The sequence below is a fragment of the Pteropus medius genome, unplaced genomic scaffold, assembly GCF_902729225.1.
Source record: "Pteropus medius unplaced genomic scaffold, Ma_sr-lr_union100, whole genome shotgun sequence".
NCBI classification, from domain to species: Eukaryota; Metazoa; Chordata; class Mammalia; order Chiroptera; family Pteropodidae; genus Pteropus; species Pteropus medius.
This window is the reverse complement of record NW_024340697.1, coordinates 380,884-398,999: the sequence shown is the minus strand read 5'-3', so window position 1 is coordinate 398,999 and position 18,116 is coordinate 380,884. Positions and strand designations below refer to the sequence as shown.

General features: G+C 38.7%; 1 protein-coding gene and 1 pseudogene across 4 annotated transcripts in view; both read right to left on the bottom strand.

Moving 5' to 3' along the window:
* Positions 1–785: 785 nt before the first annotated feature.
* LOC120610943 (60S ribosomal protein L14-like) lies at positions 786–1,403 on the bottom strand (annotated as a pseudogene).
* Positions 1,404–6,233: 4,830 nt separating this feature from the next.
* The window catches only part of ASB11 (ankyrin repeat and SOCS box containing 11), a 25,990-nt gene continuing 14,107 nt past the window's right edge, over positions 6,234–18,116 (bottom strand). For 3 of the 4 annotated variants that reach the window (XM_039873543.1, XM_039873559.1, XM_039873551.1), the window contains exons 3-7: positions 17,622–17,729; positions 14,699–14,849; positions 12,007–12,141; positions 10,701–10,892; positions 7,174–7,722 (exon numbers count right to left, since the gene is read on the bottom strand). In XM_039873543.1, the coding sequence (XP_039729477.1) occupies positions 7,598–7,722; positions 10,701–10,892; positions 12,007–12,141; positions 14,699–14,849; positions 17,622–17,729 (711 nt within the window). In that variant the 3' untranslated portion in view covers positions 7,174–7,597. Of the gene's footprint in view, positions 6,480–7,173; positions 7,723–10,700; positions 10,893–12,006; positions 12,142–14,698; positions 14,850–17,621; positions 17,730–18,116 lie in introns of those variants that run through there. The other variant, XM_039873534.1, reaches the window with a different exon arrangement.

The following is an 18,116-nucleotide window of genomic DNA, read 5'->3' as shown; positions in this document are numbered from 1 at the left end:
TTTTTTTTTTTTTTTAATGCCTAAGACGTAGCCTCACTGTTTCAGATTTATGGATCCTGAAACAGCAGATTTTTTTTTAATGTCTAAGATGTAGCTTCACTGTTTCAGATTTATGGATCCTCAGTTGAAAGACATGGTAGCCATTGTCAACAGTTTGAGAAGAATCCTTCGTAATTTATAATGCATTTCTATATGTGCGTATACATATATACACACACATTTCTCCCCTTACATTTTTCACATAATTGTAATTATATTGTTCTACGCTTTGTATACTTGTTTGTTTTGGTGGGGGAGGTCTTTCCATTTCAAGCATATGTAGCTATGTCCCTTTCTTTAGTCACTACTGCAATTCATAATTTCCCCATGATGGAGACAGAATATTACCCTTTTTTTATGACTACAAAAATACCGCACTCCACATTTTTGTACATATGGCTTTGTGCACCTATACAATATTTCTAGAGCAGAGATTCCTAAGAGTGGGCATGCTGGGTCAAAGGTGTGCTCATACACATGTCATAATTTCTCTAGAACTAAAGACAAACACAGGAGTGAGTAAAAAGTCAAAATGAAAACTGTGGAATGAGATTAGTACATTGCATCAATGCCAGTTTCCTGGTTCTGATGTTATACTACAGTTTTGCAAGAAGTTATCATTAGGGTAAACTGGGTAAAAATATAGGAGATCAGTGTATTATTCTTTTTCTTTTTTCGTTTTTGTTTCTAGATTCGCCATCCTATTAAAAAAAACTTTATTACTTTTAGAACAGCCTCTGATGTTCTTACGCTTTCTTGCCAGATGCCTGTGGAGCAGGTGCTTTTGGGTCTGGAGTTTTCGGACTCTTCTGAGCTTTTGCAGGTGCTACCTTCTGGGCTGCAACTTTCTGTGCGGGAACCTTCTGGGCTGGAGCCTTCTTGGCTGCAGTAGTCATCTTTTGCCAGAACTTGTAGCTGCAACTTTAGCAGCAAGTGCTTTTTGGGGGGAGAAGCTTTAAGGAGAAACTGCCTTTTGAAATTTCCCAACGTTAAGCTTGATTTTTCAGTTCCTCATTTTCTTTGCCTTCATGACTTTGTAACTCCAAATCTGTCATCTTGGCTATCTTTTCTTTGGCTTCGATCTTCTTGGCCCATCTTGTGGCTGCTCATTCTGTATTGTTATCTGCCTTCTGCCGGGCTTGTCGGACATACTTCTGACGGGCACCGTATGGGAACTTGGGGATGAAGTCAGTGAGCTGCATGCATTTGAAAGGCATAGCCTGTCTCCTTACTTGAGAGCAAGGTCCATCAACCAAAGCCCTGTTCTGATCAATAACATCTACAATCCCAACCAGCTCCCCTGTTGGAGGCCCAGAGGAGACGTAGGCCACTCAGCCAGCCTCCACGAAGCACCTGAACACCATCAGGGGAGAAGGTGTATTGTTTCTTACAATTGCATGTGAATCTACAATCATCTTGACTAATTTCTATTTGAAAAAGGGATTGTTCACTTAAAACTGAGATAAACATTGGTGAGTTGCCCTCCCTATTTGCAGAATTAACTGAGAAGGCCGTAAGCATATACATTGTTCACTACTCTATCGGGAAATTTGAAGAACATTAAAACATGTATTTGGCAGAGAAGGAGAAATTTACTTCCAACTAGACCGGATGAGGAGGAGTTAACAGAGGGGCACGATGGGAATGCTGGATACCATCATCATTCTTTCTGAGTAAAATCTTCATAGTACATCTTCTTTATTTACCTTTAATTAAATTCCAAGAAGATAAGCGTTTTCCATATCCAAATATAAGTTTATTGTCCAAAGTGACAATAAAGAAGATTTCTAGGCTGTTGCCTTAGTACTTGGGAGGAAATTAATCAGCTTTTAATATGCTTGTTATATTTATAATGTTGATCAACACTTGTGAATATTGGAGGATGGAAACTGATTTATTTAAAACCGATTAACAACAGTTCTAGTCAGGAATTAGAAAACCATTAAAAGAGAAGCTCATGTATTTTTAAGGGTCTGTATGAGGATGAAGGTGAGTCACATGTATATGAGCTGTGATTACAGAGTAGCTTCACTTACAATGAGCCACAAGAGAACGATCTTAACAACTTCTAGTCAGTCCTTGTGTAGATGCTCAGGAAACTTGGCCCAGGGAAGAATTATGGCCTGCGGGACGGTAAGGCCACAGTCACTCCTTATCAACAGCCATAGCCTCGGCCTCCACCCCTCACCTAGCTGACACCACTTATGGATTATTTCCTCCTGAGGCTGTGGGGAGCCTTGAAAGTCACCTCCAATCAGTCTAAGTTGGCCCAGGAGCCGAAACCAACTCTCATTCCAGCCAGCACTTTTTTCTAGCACGAAACCTTTAAAAACTAAAAGGAACAAATCTACTCCGATAATTTGGAATGATCTGCTATTCCTGTAAAAATCCTATCTGTTTCAGTGGTTTCTGTGTAACTAGCTCTGTACACTGAACTATCTGATGCTGCAACTTTAGAAAGCAGTCGCTCATTCCCACTCCATCTAGGAGTACAATAATATTCAAACAAGGATATGTTTTTAAAAATCTGGCATAATGCAGTATTCTCGAGGAAACAATCAGGCAAATCAAAATGGAAAGACAGTCTACATAAGGACGGGGCTGGACTCTTCAGAAATGCCAGTGGCATGAAGGACAAAAGGCGGGGGGAGTCTTTCTAGATTAAAGGAGAATAAAGAGGTTTGATAACTAAATGTGATGCGTAATCCTTAATTGGATCCTGACTGGGGGAGAAGGGACAAAATATAAAAGACGCCAGTGCCACAGTCGTGGCAACTTAAATATGGATGTATATCAGATAATTACAGCTCATCAATGTCAAACTTCCTGCATGTGATCACTGCGCTGTTATGTAGAAGAATCTCTGTGTTTTTGGAAGATGCACACTAACGTGCTTAGCGCAGAGCCATATGGCAGCATGACACAAAGGGATAAATGTGCATCCTTATGTACACATTATATGCATAATGGATCGATAGATGCTAGATAGACACATTTATCACTGAAGAGAAAAAGTTAATGCAAGCTCTATAGTGCAAACACGAGTATATATAAAGCCTGAGTTGCCTAATCTATTCACAAGCCATAGTTGTTCCTCAAAAACCCAAAGGCCACATGTCCCAGAACCTCAGACTGATGGCAAACACTGTTCCCACTGCACAATTGTGCAAGATTGTAAAAACAAACAACGGCCTGTCTTTAAAATCATTGATGTTTTAGTCATCATGGGCTTTTTCTTTAAACATTGAATTTTTAAAATATTGTAATAAAATATTTATCTTGATGATTGAGTTTTTCGGTTGCCCCCTTACACTTTTTTTTTCTGCCTCACCCACCTCATCTTAATTCTAGCCGTGGTGAAGAATCAAGATGTCCACGGTTTATTCACAAATGATTCATTTAGAAAATATTTGTATATATATTAATTACACATGAGCTTACATATATACATATAATATAGGTCTGTGTACACATGCACACACATACATATGCATACAAACATGTGCATACACACATAAACAGGCAAATGTGGCAAATTTATAACAACTGGTGATCCGAGATGATGGATGTACAAATATTCATTGTATCATTCTTGCAATTTTTTCTAGAAGCTGGAAAATTTTCAAGATATAATAATGGCGGAGGAAGAAAAATTAGTAAATGAAGATTAATACCTGGTATACATTTTTTACAGGTTGAACTCATGTTAAAACGTGAAGCCGCTATTCTGAATGTGATTGTGTATTTTTCCTAGTATACACTCTGCTAAAGGAAGGAGATAATATATTTTGTATGCAAACACCCATACCGGGGCAGCCTCTGGTGATGATTTGCTACGGGAGAAAACGTGAGGCTCTTCAGTACAGAAAGCACCCTCCCTTGACAGCTTGTGATTATTCAACGATTCTTCCCTCACCATGGCCACTTCAGGCCATGTCTCTGAAGCGTCAGCTGTTCTCTTTGTGTTAAATGCATAAAATCATCTGAGCAACGAGCATTGCCACTGAATAAAGAATCACCTGTAAACCGGAGGTTCATTCGACATGGCAATATTAGAAATATCAGGGAGAAAAATTACTTTGGGAGAAACAGTTCCTTAATAAAATATTAACTAAAAACTTAGAGGTGTTGAATGGCATACCTGACCTTTTAAATAATTTAAGGGGTTTTGAAAGAATTGAGGCTTAAATCTTCAAGAGACACAGACAAGCATTTTTTTAAAAAATAATGGGTCAAGGCAGATGATGAATACAGTCAGATAAATAATGGACGGATAGATAGATGCTAGGTAGACACATGGTATACAGATATATTAGATGTCGATATATATATATATAGACATGGTATATGGATAGGTAATATTGGTGATTTGGTTATTAAAATATTTTTTCCTTTGATTCATCGTGTATATATTTTAAATTATTTTAAACTAATATTTTAAATAATTTTAACCAGTAAATGTCACTTCAAATGTCTTCTAAGATATACTTCAAACATTTAAAAAGATTTATAAAATATTAAGTTCGTGCTAGTTTATTTATAATAGCAAGAAATTAGAAATAATCTAAGAATCCAGCAACACGGAAATAGCTGATGGATATAATACAACCATTTAAAAGGATAGTTTCAAAGGGTTGGAAACTTAGAAAATCATTGTAATATGATTTGTGAGAAAAGCAGGGATCAGAAATACTTTCATAATAGGATCACTATATTAAATCAGGCAAAGAAACCAAAAACAAACCAAACAAAACCATAAAGTACTGCAAAAATTCACTCAAACCTTAACAGTAAAATTAACTAATAAATATTAATACATACATGAATAATTTTTTTAAAAAAATGCAGTTACCCTGCCAGGGACCTTGCTTAATCACCTTATGTAAAATAGTAGCTCTCGCCCCAATCTGCTTTTATTTTACCCCACTATACTTGTCTGTGTCTCTTGAAGATTTAAGCCTCAATTAATTGATAAGTTATCCTAGAGCACCTCAGATACGATTGAAGTTTTTCTTTTTTTTTAAAGTATACCATTTGGGGAATCAAACATCCCACATCCTGTGAAAAATGAAATAATCTCTGTTAGTGTTAAGAACCTCCTAAAAGCAAGCAATATAACCTCATATAAACCAGATGATTCATCTGATGGTCAGATTCTAGCTTGATGGGATGTAGGATTCAAGGGGAAGTTAAAGACTATCATCTCTCTAATACCTATATTCATAAATCGAAAAACACTGCGGCAACTCCGAGATGCAGGGATCACTACTTGCTCTGCATTCACATCCTTCTGGAATCAGAAGGATTGGTTCTCATGAGTGGTCTCTTGGGACTCAGTTCAAGATTAAAGTGCCACCCCCCACACACATACACCCACACACACACTCCTACCAGAGTTGGGGGGTCCATACGACGGATTCGCTAAATCCATGACCTGCAGTTTCAAGAAGTGGATGGAACAGCAGGATCTTCAAGCTCCTTGGGGCCACACTGCAGACTATCAGAGAATATCCTGGGACTTAACACAGAGCTCAGATGTTCAGCAAGATGTAGGCTGACCAAAAAATACCCTCAGGGGAACACTTTGAAGACAGAAAGCCTTGAATTCCTGAATGTTCTATGATATGTATTTTAATTTATCAGTATTTTCCTTTAAAGTGACTGACTTTGATGTTATGCTTAGAAAAGACCTTCCCTTCATGTATATTCATGAACATTTTATTCTAGTATTTATAGCATCTTTTAAAACTTTTTTAACATTTAAAAAAATGAGATTTGTTTTTGAAATATGATATGAAAATAGAACTTAATCTTTTCCTCAAATAGTTAACTAATTAAGATGAACTTATTTCATATTCCCAAGTTGTGAAAATGAGAAAAAGGTCTAGAACACTAAGAAATATCATGCTAAAGCCATATGCAATTTAAAATTGTATTGTAGTCACGTTTAAAAGGAAAAAAAGTAGCAATAATTTTAATAAATTTAATTTAACCTAATATATTCAAAATAGTATTGCTTCATTGTATAATCAACCTCAAAATCATTAATGAAATAATTCACATTGTTTTTGTACCGAACCTTCAAAATATAGTGCGTATTTTATACTTACAGCACATCTCAATTCAACCTAGCCACATTTCGACTGCTCAATAGCTACATGTGGCTAGTGGCTTCTTTATTGAATAACATAGGTTTAGAGCAGTGTTTCTCAACCTCAGCACTGTTGACATTTTGGAAGTGATCATTTTTTACTGTGGGGAACTGTCTTGTGCCTTGTAGGATGATCAGCTGCACCTCTGACCTCCATCCACTAGATGTCAGTAGCATCCCTCCTCCCTGTTGTTGCAACCAAAGAAGTCTCCAGACTTTGCCAAATGTGCCTGAAGTTAGTGGTGGTAGGGCAAAATTGTCCCCAGTTGAGAATCAAAGGTTTGGAAAACTGGGGGAAAAAATACATGTTTGTAACAAATCAGGAGATGATCTGAGAGAACATTTTCTTTTTAGAAGCTTATGTTACTATAGTCACTGAACCATGACAGGAGTACTTACGATAATTAAAAGTCTATCTAATTTTCATATTCTAAATTTACAAAAAGGAGGAGGAGGGGGAGGGGGGCAGAAGGAGAAGGGGTTGGGAAAAAATAAAAGGAGAAGTAGGAGAAGAGAAAAAAGGAGAGGAAGGCTGTTTATTAGAGTATACCTTTGTGATTATTTTGGGCCCCTACTCATAGAAATAATATTGACCCAGCATTGAGCCCATCTTGGGGACTGGCGTCAACATGTAATTATTTCAAAATCCCTGGGACTCTTGACTTTGAAAATAAGCTGGTAGATGCTTGCATTGCAACATGCATCACACGGTGCCTATGGGTTCAGATAGTGGGAGTATGCAGTGTTGCTCAATCTACTTCAAAGAACAGCATCTAATATCAAAAGGGATGAGCAATAGACCCCAACCTCCAGGTAAGCTAATCTCTTCCAACATCTCTCTTATCAACCAGGTCCTCAGTAACTGGATGTCTCAACTCTGATGTTTTTAAAGCATTTAGCATTTATATATATATATATATATATATATATATATATATATATATATATAGAAAAAGGCAAGGAAATCAAAATTACAGCAGAGATTTATTCATAGAAGGAAAGAAAAGGGGAGGAGGGAGGAACTAAATCAGGAACACATCTTGGAATACTTACATTTATCATAATCTTATTCATTTATATGTGTCTGCACAATATTCAGAATGTTGACCCTTAGATAACTGAAGATTATGTCTTCAAAAATAACTTATTTTCACTCTACTAACAGTCTTTTAAAGTTTCTTAACAATAAGAGCTAAAAACCAAAAGGTTTTTGCTTAATGAGAACATTAAACAAACCAGGAGTTTCCAATTCCCCAAGAGTTCCGATTCATTAGGAATTGACTCTAACTGGCTTAACTCATTCGAAGGTAGTGCGAGAGTCTAGCTGTTGAGTGTCTACACTAGGTACCCTGGGTACAGCAGGCAACAACCCGATTATCTCCAAGACCTTCCCATGGACCCCTGGGACTACCGGTAGAGGAGGAATCTTTGCAGTGGCTCCGGCAGATGCAGCTTGTGGATAGTTTGATGACATGCTCGACCCAAGCACTTCCGGACACACAGGCGGCAGAGCTGGGAAAGAGCAGGTGGGCCTGAGGAAGGAATTAAAATGGTGTGAACCTCATAATAGTGGGGTGGGGGTGGGGTAAAGGAGAGGCTGAAACTTTCTAAAAGCTTAAGAGAAGCTAGATCTGTGTAGGAATTAGAGAGTGAGGTAGCAGACACTCAATAAATACAGGGATCCCAGTTTGTCCCTTGGATGGGCACATGTTTATTGAAGTGGAGCCTCCAATGGTATTGTAGTATTGATACTGAAGAATGAGGCGAACGAGAGGCAAGTTAGGAATGAAGTATGGGGTCTAAAGGGAATACACTTCATTAATGTACCACACGTTCCAATGGAATTGATATACTGACTGAGGAGAAAAAGCAAATGGGAGCACTGAACATTCAGGACCTCAAGACAGAGTTGCAGAGCAAGGGACAATTGCTAAGAGAGTGTCAGCAGGTAGCCGGCCTATGTGGTCACAGAGGTAATGTCAGGAAATGTGCCAGGGGCCTGGCCGTCAGGCCTCAGGGTCTTCCTGGCCTGCCTGGCTCTAGCTGCCCAGGAAGCAGTGCTGGCTGGGTCCCAACTCACACTCGGAGGGCCCTCCATTCTCTCAAGGATCCCATCTCAACAGAGGATCTGGAGAAAGGCCCCAGTTCACTTAGATACCATTATACCCTGAGCCTTCATCTCATGGAGTCTCCTGAAGTCATCATGTCCATGGCTTTGAGTGGCTTTAAGTCCTGCAGGAAAGTAAACTAACGAGAGTCTAAAATATGATTGAGTAGGATAAATGAGCTTTGGGCTGGAATACTAGTTATACAGGGGCATTTAGAAGGTCCTACTATTTCTTAACCTGATCTATCAGAGATCTTTCAGTACATATCTCTTCAAGTAGATTTATATAATTATTGGATTATACAAAGTTTTCCTTTTTGAGAAAATCCTACTGTACCAGCATCTTGTACCCCATGAGAAATGGTGGACTGCATCTGGAAAGAGCCAGATAACATTTGCATTGATATGGCCAAGGGGCATCCATGTGATAGAAATCTACCTGGAGGAACAAACAACTGCCTTTAGTTAAAATCTTAGGAAGCAGGAATGAAAAGTATCTCTACCTGTTACCCAACTAAAGCTCCTCTGGAGAACAGGAATGCAGACCAACTGTCCAGTTTGCCTGGACAAGTTCAGACACCAGAGTGAACTCTAAAGTCGCTGGTATTCATCCTTCTAGAGCAAGTGGCTATATTTATGAAGATACAGGACAAAGGAAGTTGCTTATAAAAAAAAAGTTGAAAAGCATACGATTTCACTCATATGTGGGATATAAAACTGAAAGCAACAAATGAACATGACAAACATACAGAGACTCACAGACATGGACAGTGGATTACTGGTTACCACGGGGAAGTGGGGGAGGAGGGAGATACATAGGGATAAATGGGGTCAAATATTAGGTGATAGAAGGAAATCTAACTTTGGGAGGTGAACATTCAATACGATATATGTGTGATGTACTGTTGAATTGTATACTTAAAACTTATTTGATTTTGTTAATCAATGTCACCCCAATCATTTTTATTTAAAAAGAGAGAAAAAAATACGAATCTTGGATCTGAAAACATTTTTGATGGAAGAAAAGAGGACAGGTGACAACTGCTGTAAATCATACTCTCAGCTAATACTTGGAAAGTACCTGGTGTTTCCAAATGGGAGTGGTAAGGAAGAATCTAAGTCTTGAAGTAGAGATTCAAATAAAAGAACGATCATGAATGACGTGGACTATTGGAAATAATCTAGACCAGTGGGACTCAAAGTGTGGCCTCAGACCAGCAGCATTAGCACGCCTGGGAACCTGGTGGACATGCAGAGTCTAGCCCCACCCCCCACACCTGCTGAATCAGAATCTGCATTTTAATGAGATCTTCTGGTATGTCCATACTCATTAAAGCTGAAGAAGTAGTGACCTAGAGAGTATTCCTAAAACTACTGAAACGAGCATTCCACTTGGAAAGTATTTAAGATGTGGGAATATGGTTTCACAAGGGAACTGGTAGTGAAAAAAAAAAAAACCCTTCCCGACTAGAAGATTCGGGATTGAGCCATCATAACCTTAACAGTGCACGTTCTGGGGCCAGACTGCTTGGTTAGAACTCTGGTTCTGCTTCTCAGTAGCCGTGGGACTTTCTGCAAGCCAATCTCTTTATGCTTCTCTTTCCCATTTGCAGCTGTCTGGAACAGCACCAGTTACTGTGAAGTTCTTGCTGCTTTAAAGTTTTAAGAATTCAGGGAGATTAATCTATGTTTCGAATTTAGCTCAGCGCCTGACACGTGTAAAGACGAATAATTACTATGATCGTTAATGTTCTCCTGCACATACAAATAATCAAAATAGGTTCTGATAATATTCTCTTTCTGTACGGTCATAGCATGGTTTGCCTTTGAATTTGGCATCCGGAGCATTTTAGAGGCCTGCCTTTCCTCCTCTGGCATCTGTAGTTGTATTAGCTCGTGGTGGAAATGGGAGCGAGGCAACGAGGGATGCCGACCTGTCTACTCCCTCATTTGGAGAACAGGCAAACGACTTGACCATTTAGTCTACTTTCTGAAATACACACTCGAAGTCCACCTTATCGTCTCTAACTCAAGTATTTCTAATTTCCACCGAATTGCCTCAGACATTTCAAAGCAGACTTTTGGTCTGCTCAATTGTGTGCTTATGCCAAGATAGATGTGGCAGTTCAACCTTTCACGGTGAAAACAAACTTCTCTGATTATGTTCTTGTCATGGAAAATACAAAGCAACGTAGCAGTTGTATGTACGTGTTCATGGGTTATAAGTGATTATATACAGCATATAAAATCCCGTCTCGGTGATGCTACGACTTGCCACCTCCTACCTGCCAGTTTCAATTAAAAAGAGAAAAAGAAAAAGATCAGAAAGTCTATCGACGAGACAGAAAGGACAGAGAGCAGACGTGCCTATGGAAGAAGAATGGGCACCCAGGCCTTCCTTACCTTCTCGGAGCAGGAGCGCCTGCTCCATGCTACTTTTCGGGGCCGCCAGGTCAAGTGCACTTTTGCCCTGAGCGTTTCTGCACTTCAGATTAGCCCCATAGTCTATCAGAAGGTGGACGACTTCCACCCTGGACTGCCTCACTGCGGCATGGAGGGGGGTGTCCAGGCATTGGCCGCAGTCAACATTGGCTCCTAAACAAAGCAGATGACCACAATTCCACACTGAATGTTAAAAGTAGAAACGCAATGAGTCTAAAATACAGTACTTGTAGATAAAGACATCTTAAATGCCAGGACGTACTTGACAAATCTTTGAAAATGTGACATAAGCCTAGAACCTCAGCAATGTCTATTAAGACTGTTTCGAAATATTGTGATGAGAAAAGTAAATAAAAATATTTTTAGTCATTTTAAATACTTACTTTTCCATAGGAACTTTGTCACATAAAAATTAAATATGTGCAGCTTCTTTTACATAGAGCTATTTTGATTTTTGGCAAGGGATAAAACTAAGTTAATTTAGTAGTTATATTATTCAGGGCTCACAAAAATGATTTATGAATTACTCTAGGGAGCAGTATATGATGGCAGAGAAAAGACAAGAAAAATCTTCGAGATAAAATTTCTTATTTAAATGTTCTTACTACAATCTCTATCTTTATGTCAGTGGCTAACTCTGAGGAATCTATAAATGAATAATAGTTTCAAGATATTTTACTCTTCTCTGGACTCTGTTTCTTTACATGCCTTTAGATTTTTAAAAAACTATTACTAAATAACTTAGCAGGATCGATCTAAAGTAGTCTGTGGCACATGTCTGTTGTTTTTACTATCCAGCATCTTCCTGGTAACCACACTTAGATTGCCCCTAGGGAACTAACCATTCCCTGTGATTTCCAGTTCATGTGTTCCCAGTGAAGCCCAACAACTGCAGTGTAGGCCAAAACCTAGGCCCAAGCCAATCAATGCCTTGAATTCCTTTGGCCACCATGATTGGTTCACACATGAGCATGTGACTCAAAAAGAACAAATGAAATACAATTGTTTTTTCCCCTAGGACTTATGGGAAAGAGACTCTCGCTCTCTCTTGAGACCACCAAGGAGCCCCATACCGAGTAAATGGAGCCAATATCAAAGGAAGCAGAACTAAAAAATACAGATACTTGTTTCTCTGGAGAAGTTGTTTTAAGCATTGAAACATCAAATGCTGTCAGAATTTTTTCCAGCCTGACAGGCACTTCATCTTTGAAACCATGGAAAACCAACAAGGTTAATAGGTTCTTATGACAAGATTTCTGAAAGTTACCTAATTCTAGAAGTTTCTTCACACAGTCTACCCTTTGGTGGGTGCAGGCCACATACAGGGGAGTTCCATGCTGAGGTACTTCTTGGTCAATGTTAACGTTATTTGCCAGCAGAATCTCCATGCACTCTCTATGACCTGGTGAAATACAAGATAACCTCATTCAAGTAACGGAAATACCAACTATTCACAGAATTATAGAGTTGCTTATCCGGAATAGGCTTCAGAAATAACATAGATTATTTTTTAAGCAGAAAAAAAATATTTTTTGAGGGGGAAGGAAAATCTGAGAATGCTTCAAAATAAAACTATTAGAAAGAGAAGCATGCCCATGCCTCCCCCACTTAAATTCCCCTGCAGCCTTTGAGGTATCTCCAACTAAACTAAGGTCTCCAAGGAGCACAGCTGAAATCCTCTAAAATGAAGCCACCAGTTACAAATGGAGGCCACAAGACCCAGAGGGGTAAATGACTCATTCCATTATTGCTCTGAAGCCAGTGCTCAAATGCAAGGCCCAGCCCTGATCACTCTCCATTACAACTCTCTCGTTCTCTTCTTCACCCATGCATGAAAAATTGGGTGGATGGCAGCATCATGCAGTAAAACCTCCTTATTTTGGCTAACCTGGAAGATACCTATGAGAATTAATTAAAAACCTCAAGTATAGAATATATTTAAATATACTTTCAAATTCAATGGCTAACAAGAACTGTATTAATGAATATTCTCCTTAGAGTTTGCCCTATGAGTAGACAGACTTGGTTAATTTGCAGCATATGAATGATTCATTCAGGAGCAAATGCTTCTGAGGTATCAATGGGAGCTTGTAATAGGTTTGTTCTCTTTGAAGATTTAAATATTTTCTTTAAAAAAAAAACTTATCATCACCGATTAACTTAACCAACCTTTTCTTTATAGATCACATAGAAGTAAACTTCGTCTCAAACCTGCTTGATTTATCACAAATTCTAAGTATATATATGCATTAAAAGGTACAAATAAGGATTCCATGGATTCAAACTATTTGTTCACATAAGTAAATATGATACCTGGATTATAGCATCGATATGTCTCATGCTGACCCAGCCTGTTCATAGAGGTTTAAAGTTGTAAGCATCCAGAAATAATATCTAATCAGTACTTAAAACTTCCTGGTAAATACAGGGTATCTAATAAACATTTTTGAATAATTCCCGTCCTTTTTTTTAAAGAACAAACTGAGCCTAGTTTGAGTTAAATTTAAATATTCTCGGGAAGTTAAAAAATGAATATCTAAAAGTCATACGATTAGCATTATTGTAACAATATCTAAAATAATGAATTTGCTATTCATCCTTCCATTCTGTTGACATTGGTCCCTAACATGCTTTTATAATACAGAAAAATAATATGTAGAGACACATGAATCCATGTGTTTATGATAAACATATATCTTTTGTAGGTGCATAGATACCAAACACTACTTATATAACCAGCTAAGCACTACAGAATTACTCAAGTAATTCAAACCTTTCCCAATATTTACCTATTTTTAAATGTTTGGATGAAATGCGAATAATAGATTAATTTTTATTTCAAATAAATAATAAAAAATTTTAAAGACTTTTATATCATTTCCAAAGTAGACTATTTCTCCACAATTTAAAGGACTTACTTTGGGAAATGGCCAACATCTGTTACTAATTAATAAATGTTTATTAAATATGTATAGGCTATCAAAACCATAGATACATTGAGAATTGGGTCTTCTGTAACATTTATAGTTAATTCACTGCAGAAAAAAAAAATTACCAAGTGACATGTTTAATAAACTGGGGCAAATCTTCAACTATTGCCTTTTGAAAGAAAGACTTTTGTCTCCAATTATTCCAGCAAGGTCACCGTTCTACAATGTTCTAACTTCTCCATTGTATTTCTGACCTCGATATAAGAGAATAACTCCACCACTGGGTAACACAGAAATGTTGCTCTTTAAGTGTAACTTTTGACAAATGGCCTTAGCCTTTCAATGGCATCTTCTTGTTCATGTCTAATCTATGCATGCAATTTTAAAATTCCTTAATTTTACTTTTTTCTCATTTCAAAAGTAACACAGGAGTCTAGAGTCAACTTCGAGGTTTCCAATTGCTATGCTTTTTAAATTTGCGAACTTTTTTCAATAACTAATGACCTTGAAGTCATCAGCTCATCTAGAATATATTGCTTGTTGTGGACAGTTACATCTAATCTTTCATTAGAAAGACTATCGGCCTTGGCTTTCAGACACTTTCATAATTTACGTTAGTGGTTGATGTTTTATGGGCTTAGGGGTCAAGCTATTCTCTTCTAGTAATGACAGAGACATAAGCACAGTACGACTCATGGAAGTCACGCCTGCAGTCTTTACTGCACCAGCTGCCACCAAAATACCAGCAAAGAGCCTCAAGAAAGGCCTGCAGAGAGACTGGACCCAGGAAATGGGACATCTGGGACAGAAAGCCATTCCCAGGTTGTAAGAAGAGCTGTTTCATGCCCGGGAGGTATTTCTTGAAGATTTAGGCAAATTGAAGCTACTGCTGTGGGATTTCTAAGCCACATGTAGCCTACCGGTGAAGAAGATCTGGGTGATCCTTGCACGGTGAACACTATACCACTGATTCATGCAGATTGCAGTGAGTCCACCAATGTTTTGTGTGTAACGTGATGGCTCATTTACCTCTCTTCACTGCCTCATGGATGGGGGAAGCCAGGTGCACCTCGAGCTGGGCCTTGGCTCCAAACTCCAGCAGCACATTGACACATGCAGCACTGCCGCTGCAGCAAGCATTGAAGAGGGGCGTGGCTCCGTGAACCGTCACTCCATTGACCTAATGATGGACAGAGAGACTCAGAGGATTTGCTATTTCTTTATCACCAGCTCCAAGTTGTATTCCTGTATATTGCCTGGAGAAATTTCCCATACTGGTGAACGAGCAAGGGAACTCTACATCATTTCAGTATTATGTTATTTAGCTACCAGTAGCTTATCAACTCTCACCTATAAATAATATCTCAGATGGGGCAAAAAGGGACAAAGCTTTTAAAATGTATTCATGAGTATTCCAAAGCTTCTTAAGAACCTCATAACCATTGAGGAGTGGTCCTGTATGGCGGTTAAGAACATGACCTACGAAATCATTAGCTTGGATTCAAATGCCAGCTCTCTCTCTCTCTCTCTCTCTGTTTTTTTTTTTGTTCAGAGATCTTGGTTGGGCTACTAACTTTCTTTGCCTTGGTAGGTCAAGTGAGTTACTATACGTTAAACACTTAGAACATTGCCTGGGGCCCAGTAAACATTCAGTAAACATTTGCAACAATTATTTCCAGTTTCCATTAATATGGAACTGACTCTTTCTTTCAATCATGAACAAACATGGCAGAAACCAAAAATACTAGAGAAACCAGCTAGCTTAAGGTCCCAAAATCAGTGCTTGCAAAAACTCTCCTCGGCAATTTCCTACATTGTCTTTCTTGCTACAGATTTCCTTTCCGGATTACTAGAATCTATCCAAATTACATATGCCTGCAGCAACTCCCAAAGAGATCATGACCAAACCAAAGGCACAAAGAAAATTGCCATCAACATGGTGTCTCCAACCTGGTGCCTTCTACGGATATAGGCACTTGGGAATGAGCACGCTAGGAAGCATCTCTGAATATTAGCAATAGATTAGAAAGAACATTAGGAGAACAAGGAATTCTGGGGCAGAGGCTCTAATAGGATGGAAATATAGGATGATGAGGGCTTGCTGTCAAACCATATTGCCTCAACAACTAAGGATATATGCTTGTGATAATCAGGATCCTAAATTTCCTTGTTTCAGAAATAAAAAAAAAAAAAGTATATCTCCACAGTGCCAAGACAGCCCCATTAAATTGGAAAGTTAGAGATGAGATGCTAAGATGGCAGAGACAAACAAGGACAGGAAATAATGTGTATAAATTTATACACTCTAGGGACTTCTAACCTATTTACATTTTTCCTAAAAAATATTTGGTAGAACTCGTTTGATTTCTTTTTACTAAGTATTATCCTCTTCCTCAGTCCAGATGGCCTTCTAATTTGATTTTCTATAAGTTTCTCTCTCCGTTCAGGTCAGCAAACATTTATCGAGCATCTATTAGATGCCAATGTTTTGGCGACAAAGGTGAGCGAGACAATTGCCTCCTGTTGAATAAGTTGAATTCTACCATGGAAGACAAATACAAAAAGAGATAATTTTGATACAACGATAAATGCTTTAGATCATTATAGGAAAAGGACACAGGAGAGCATAGACTTGAGAAACATTTTGGAAGTAAAATTAGCAGGACATTGTGATTAATTAGATGAGGTGGCAGTAGAAGGATGATCCAGTTTTGGAGCTTGGGAAACCAGGGATATCTTTCACTTGGTCTCTGAGGCTGAGAATCCAAGAGGAGGAGCCGGCCCCCAGAAAGAACATGATAAGCACAGTCTCAGATACATTGAGTCTGAGGTACCCACGGGACTGTCAATTTTGAGGAATTTTCTACTGATAGAACAACTTCTTCTTGTTCCTTCTCTCGTTCTGATTTCAATGTTAAATAATATAATATGTATTTATTCTTCCCTCACAAGATTACCAAAGACAAAGGACCGTGTCTTACTCTTATCTTTGTCACGCACGAAACCTCCCAGAGTTGTATCAGCATACATTCCTCTGAGACACAATGTTGTCAGATATTTCCCACCCACAGTCTGCCTGTGACTCCAGCTATCTAGTTTGAAAGAACATGGCCTTCCCCCAACCTTGCCCTCATCACTACACGTGAGCTAAGTGGTAACTTAAAGAAGCCATTATGAAAATACACAACCACTATGGCATCAGGAAAGTCACTTTGCCCACGGAAGGCTTTGACCATCAGTTCCACAGGTAGAAACGCAGCTTCCGTATAAAACGCAAAGAAAATCTTCATTAAGCACTTAAAAAACATTGCAGCTCATGAAACCATGCAAGGACTGAGTTTAAAAACAAAATTAGCAACAAAACTATTTGGTAACTAACTAAATAAATGTCACTGGCATTTTCAAAAGTTTAAATTTTATAATCCTATTCTGGTATCTGATTACATACAGTACCTCAGTCATTCCTTGAGAAGAAAAAAAGAGAATTTAAAAATAAGATAAAGTTAATTTTGTAGTTTTTTTCAACGTATTATTTATTAAAATCTCGTTTAGTTTAATAATTTTGCTCAGTAAGCATAGTTGTTGGTTTAGGGTTTTGAATTAAGAGCGGGTTTTTTGTTGCTGTTATTCTTTTCAAGTGTGTTTTAATGTATTACAAGAAGTTTTCCGAGATCGTTTTTCAAATTACTTCAGTTCAATTGATTTTTTTAAAAGTTAGCATCACGATTTTGAAAGATTTCTGTGCATTACCTCATCTACATGTTCACACATGGGCATAGAGGCTTAAGAGGAGAGCACACAGCAGTGTCTTCCTGACCATGCGGGAATGTGGACACAGATGGGGCCAGACCTGTGTACCCACAGCGGGTAAGCAGCCTGGAAGGTCACATCTCTTTAGATGGCGGCAGCTGCACTTGGCCAGACAGACCTGCGGGGAGGGGGTGGTACTCACGCGAGCGCCGTTTTCCAATAATGCTCTAGCGCAGGCTACGTGACCTCCAAGGCACGCCTCGTGGAGAGAAGAGACCCGGTTAATTGTCACGAGGTTCACATTGACACCCTACAATTTGGAGAGAAGCGGGTTAAAGGCTGCATCAGCAATAGCAATGAAAGCAACGTTGTCGGACACGTTTCAATCGGCTTGTGGGCATCATACAGAGTAGAGCCCGTGACCAGGGGAGTCAAAATATGGCGTGGGAGCCTTGAATTTATTCATCAAATGCTTATTTGCGATTCTGGGCCAGGCAATGTGCCTGGGTCTTCAAAGCTTATGATATGGGTGTCTCTCCTCCAAGAGCCTAGTGGGAAAACAGAAATGGGGGGAAAGGCAGCAAGAATATATTGCTATGCTGGAGGCAAGTTCAAACTGCAATCGGGAGCATAGGGCATCCTTGAATCTGGCTCGCGGAATAAGAGAAAACTTTGCAAATGAGGTAGTGTTTAGCTA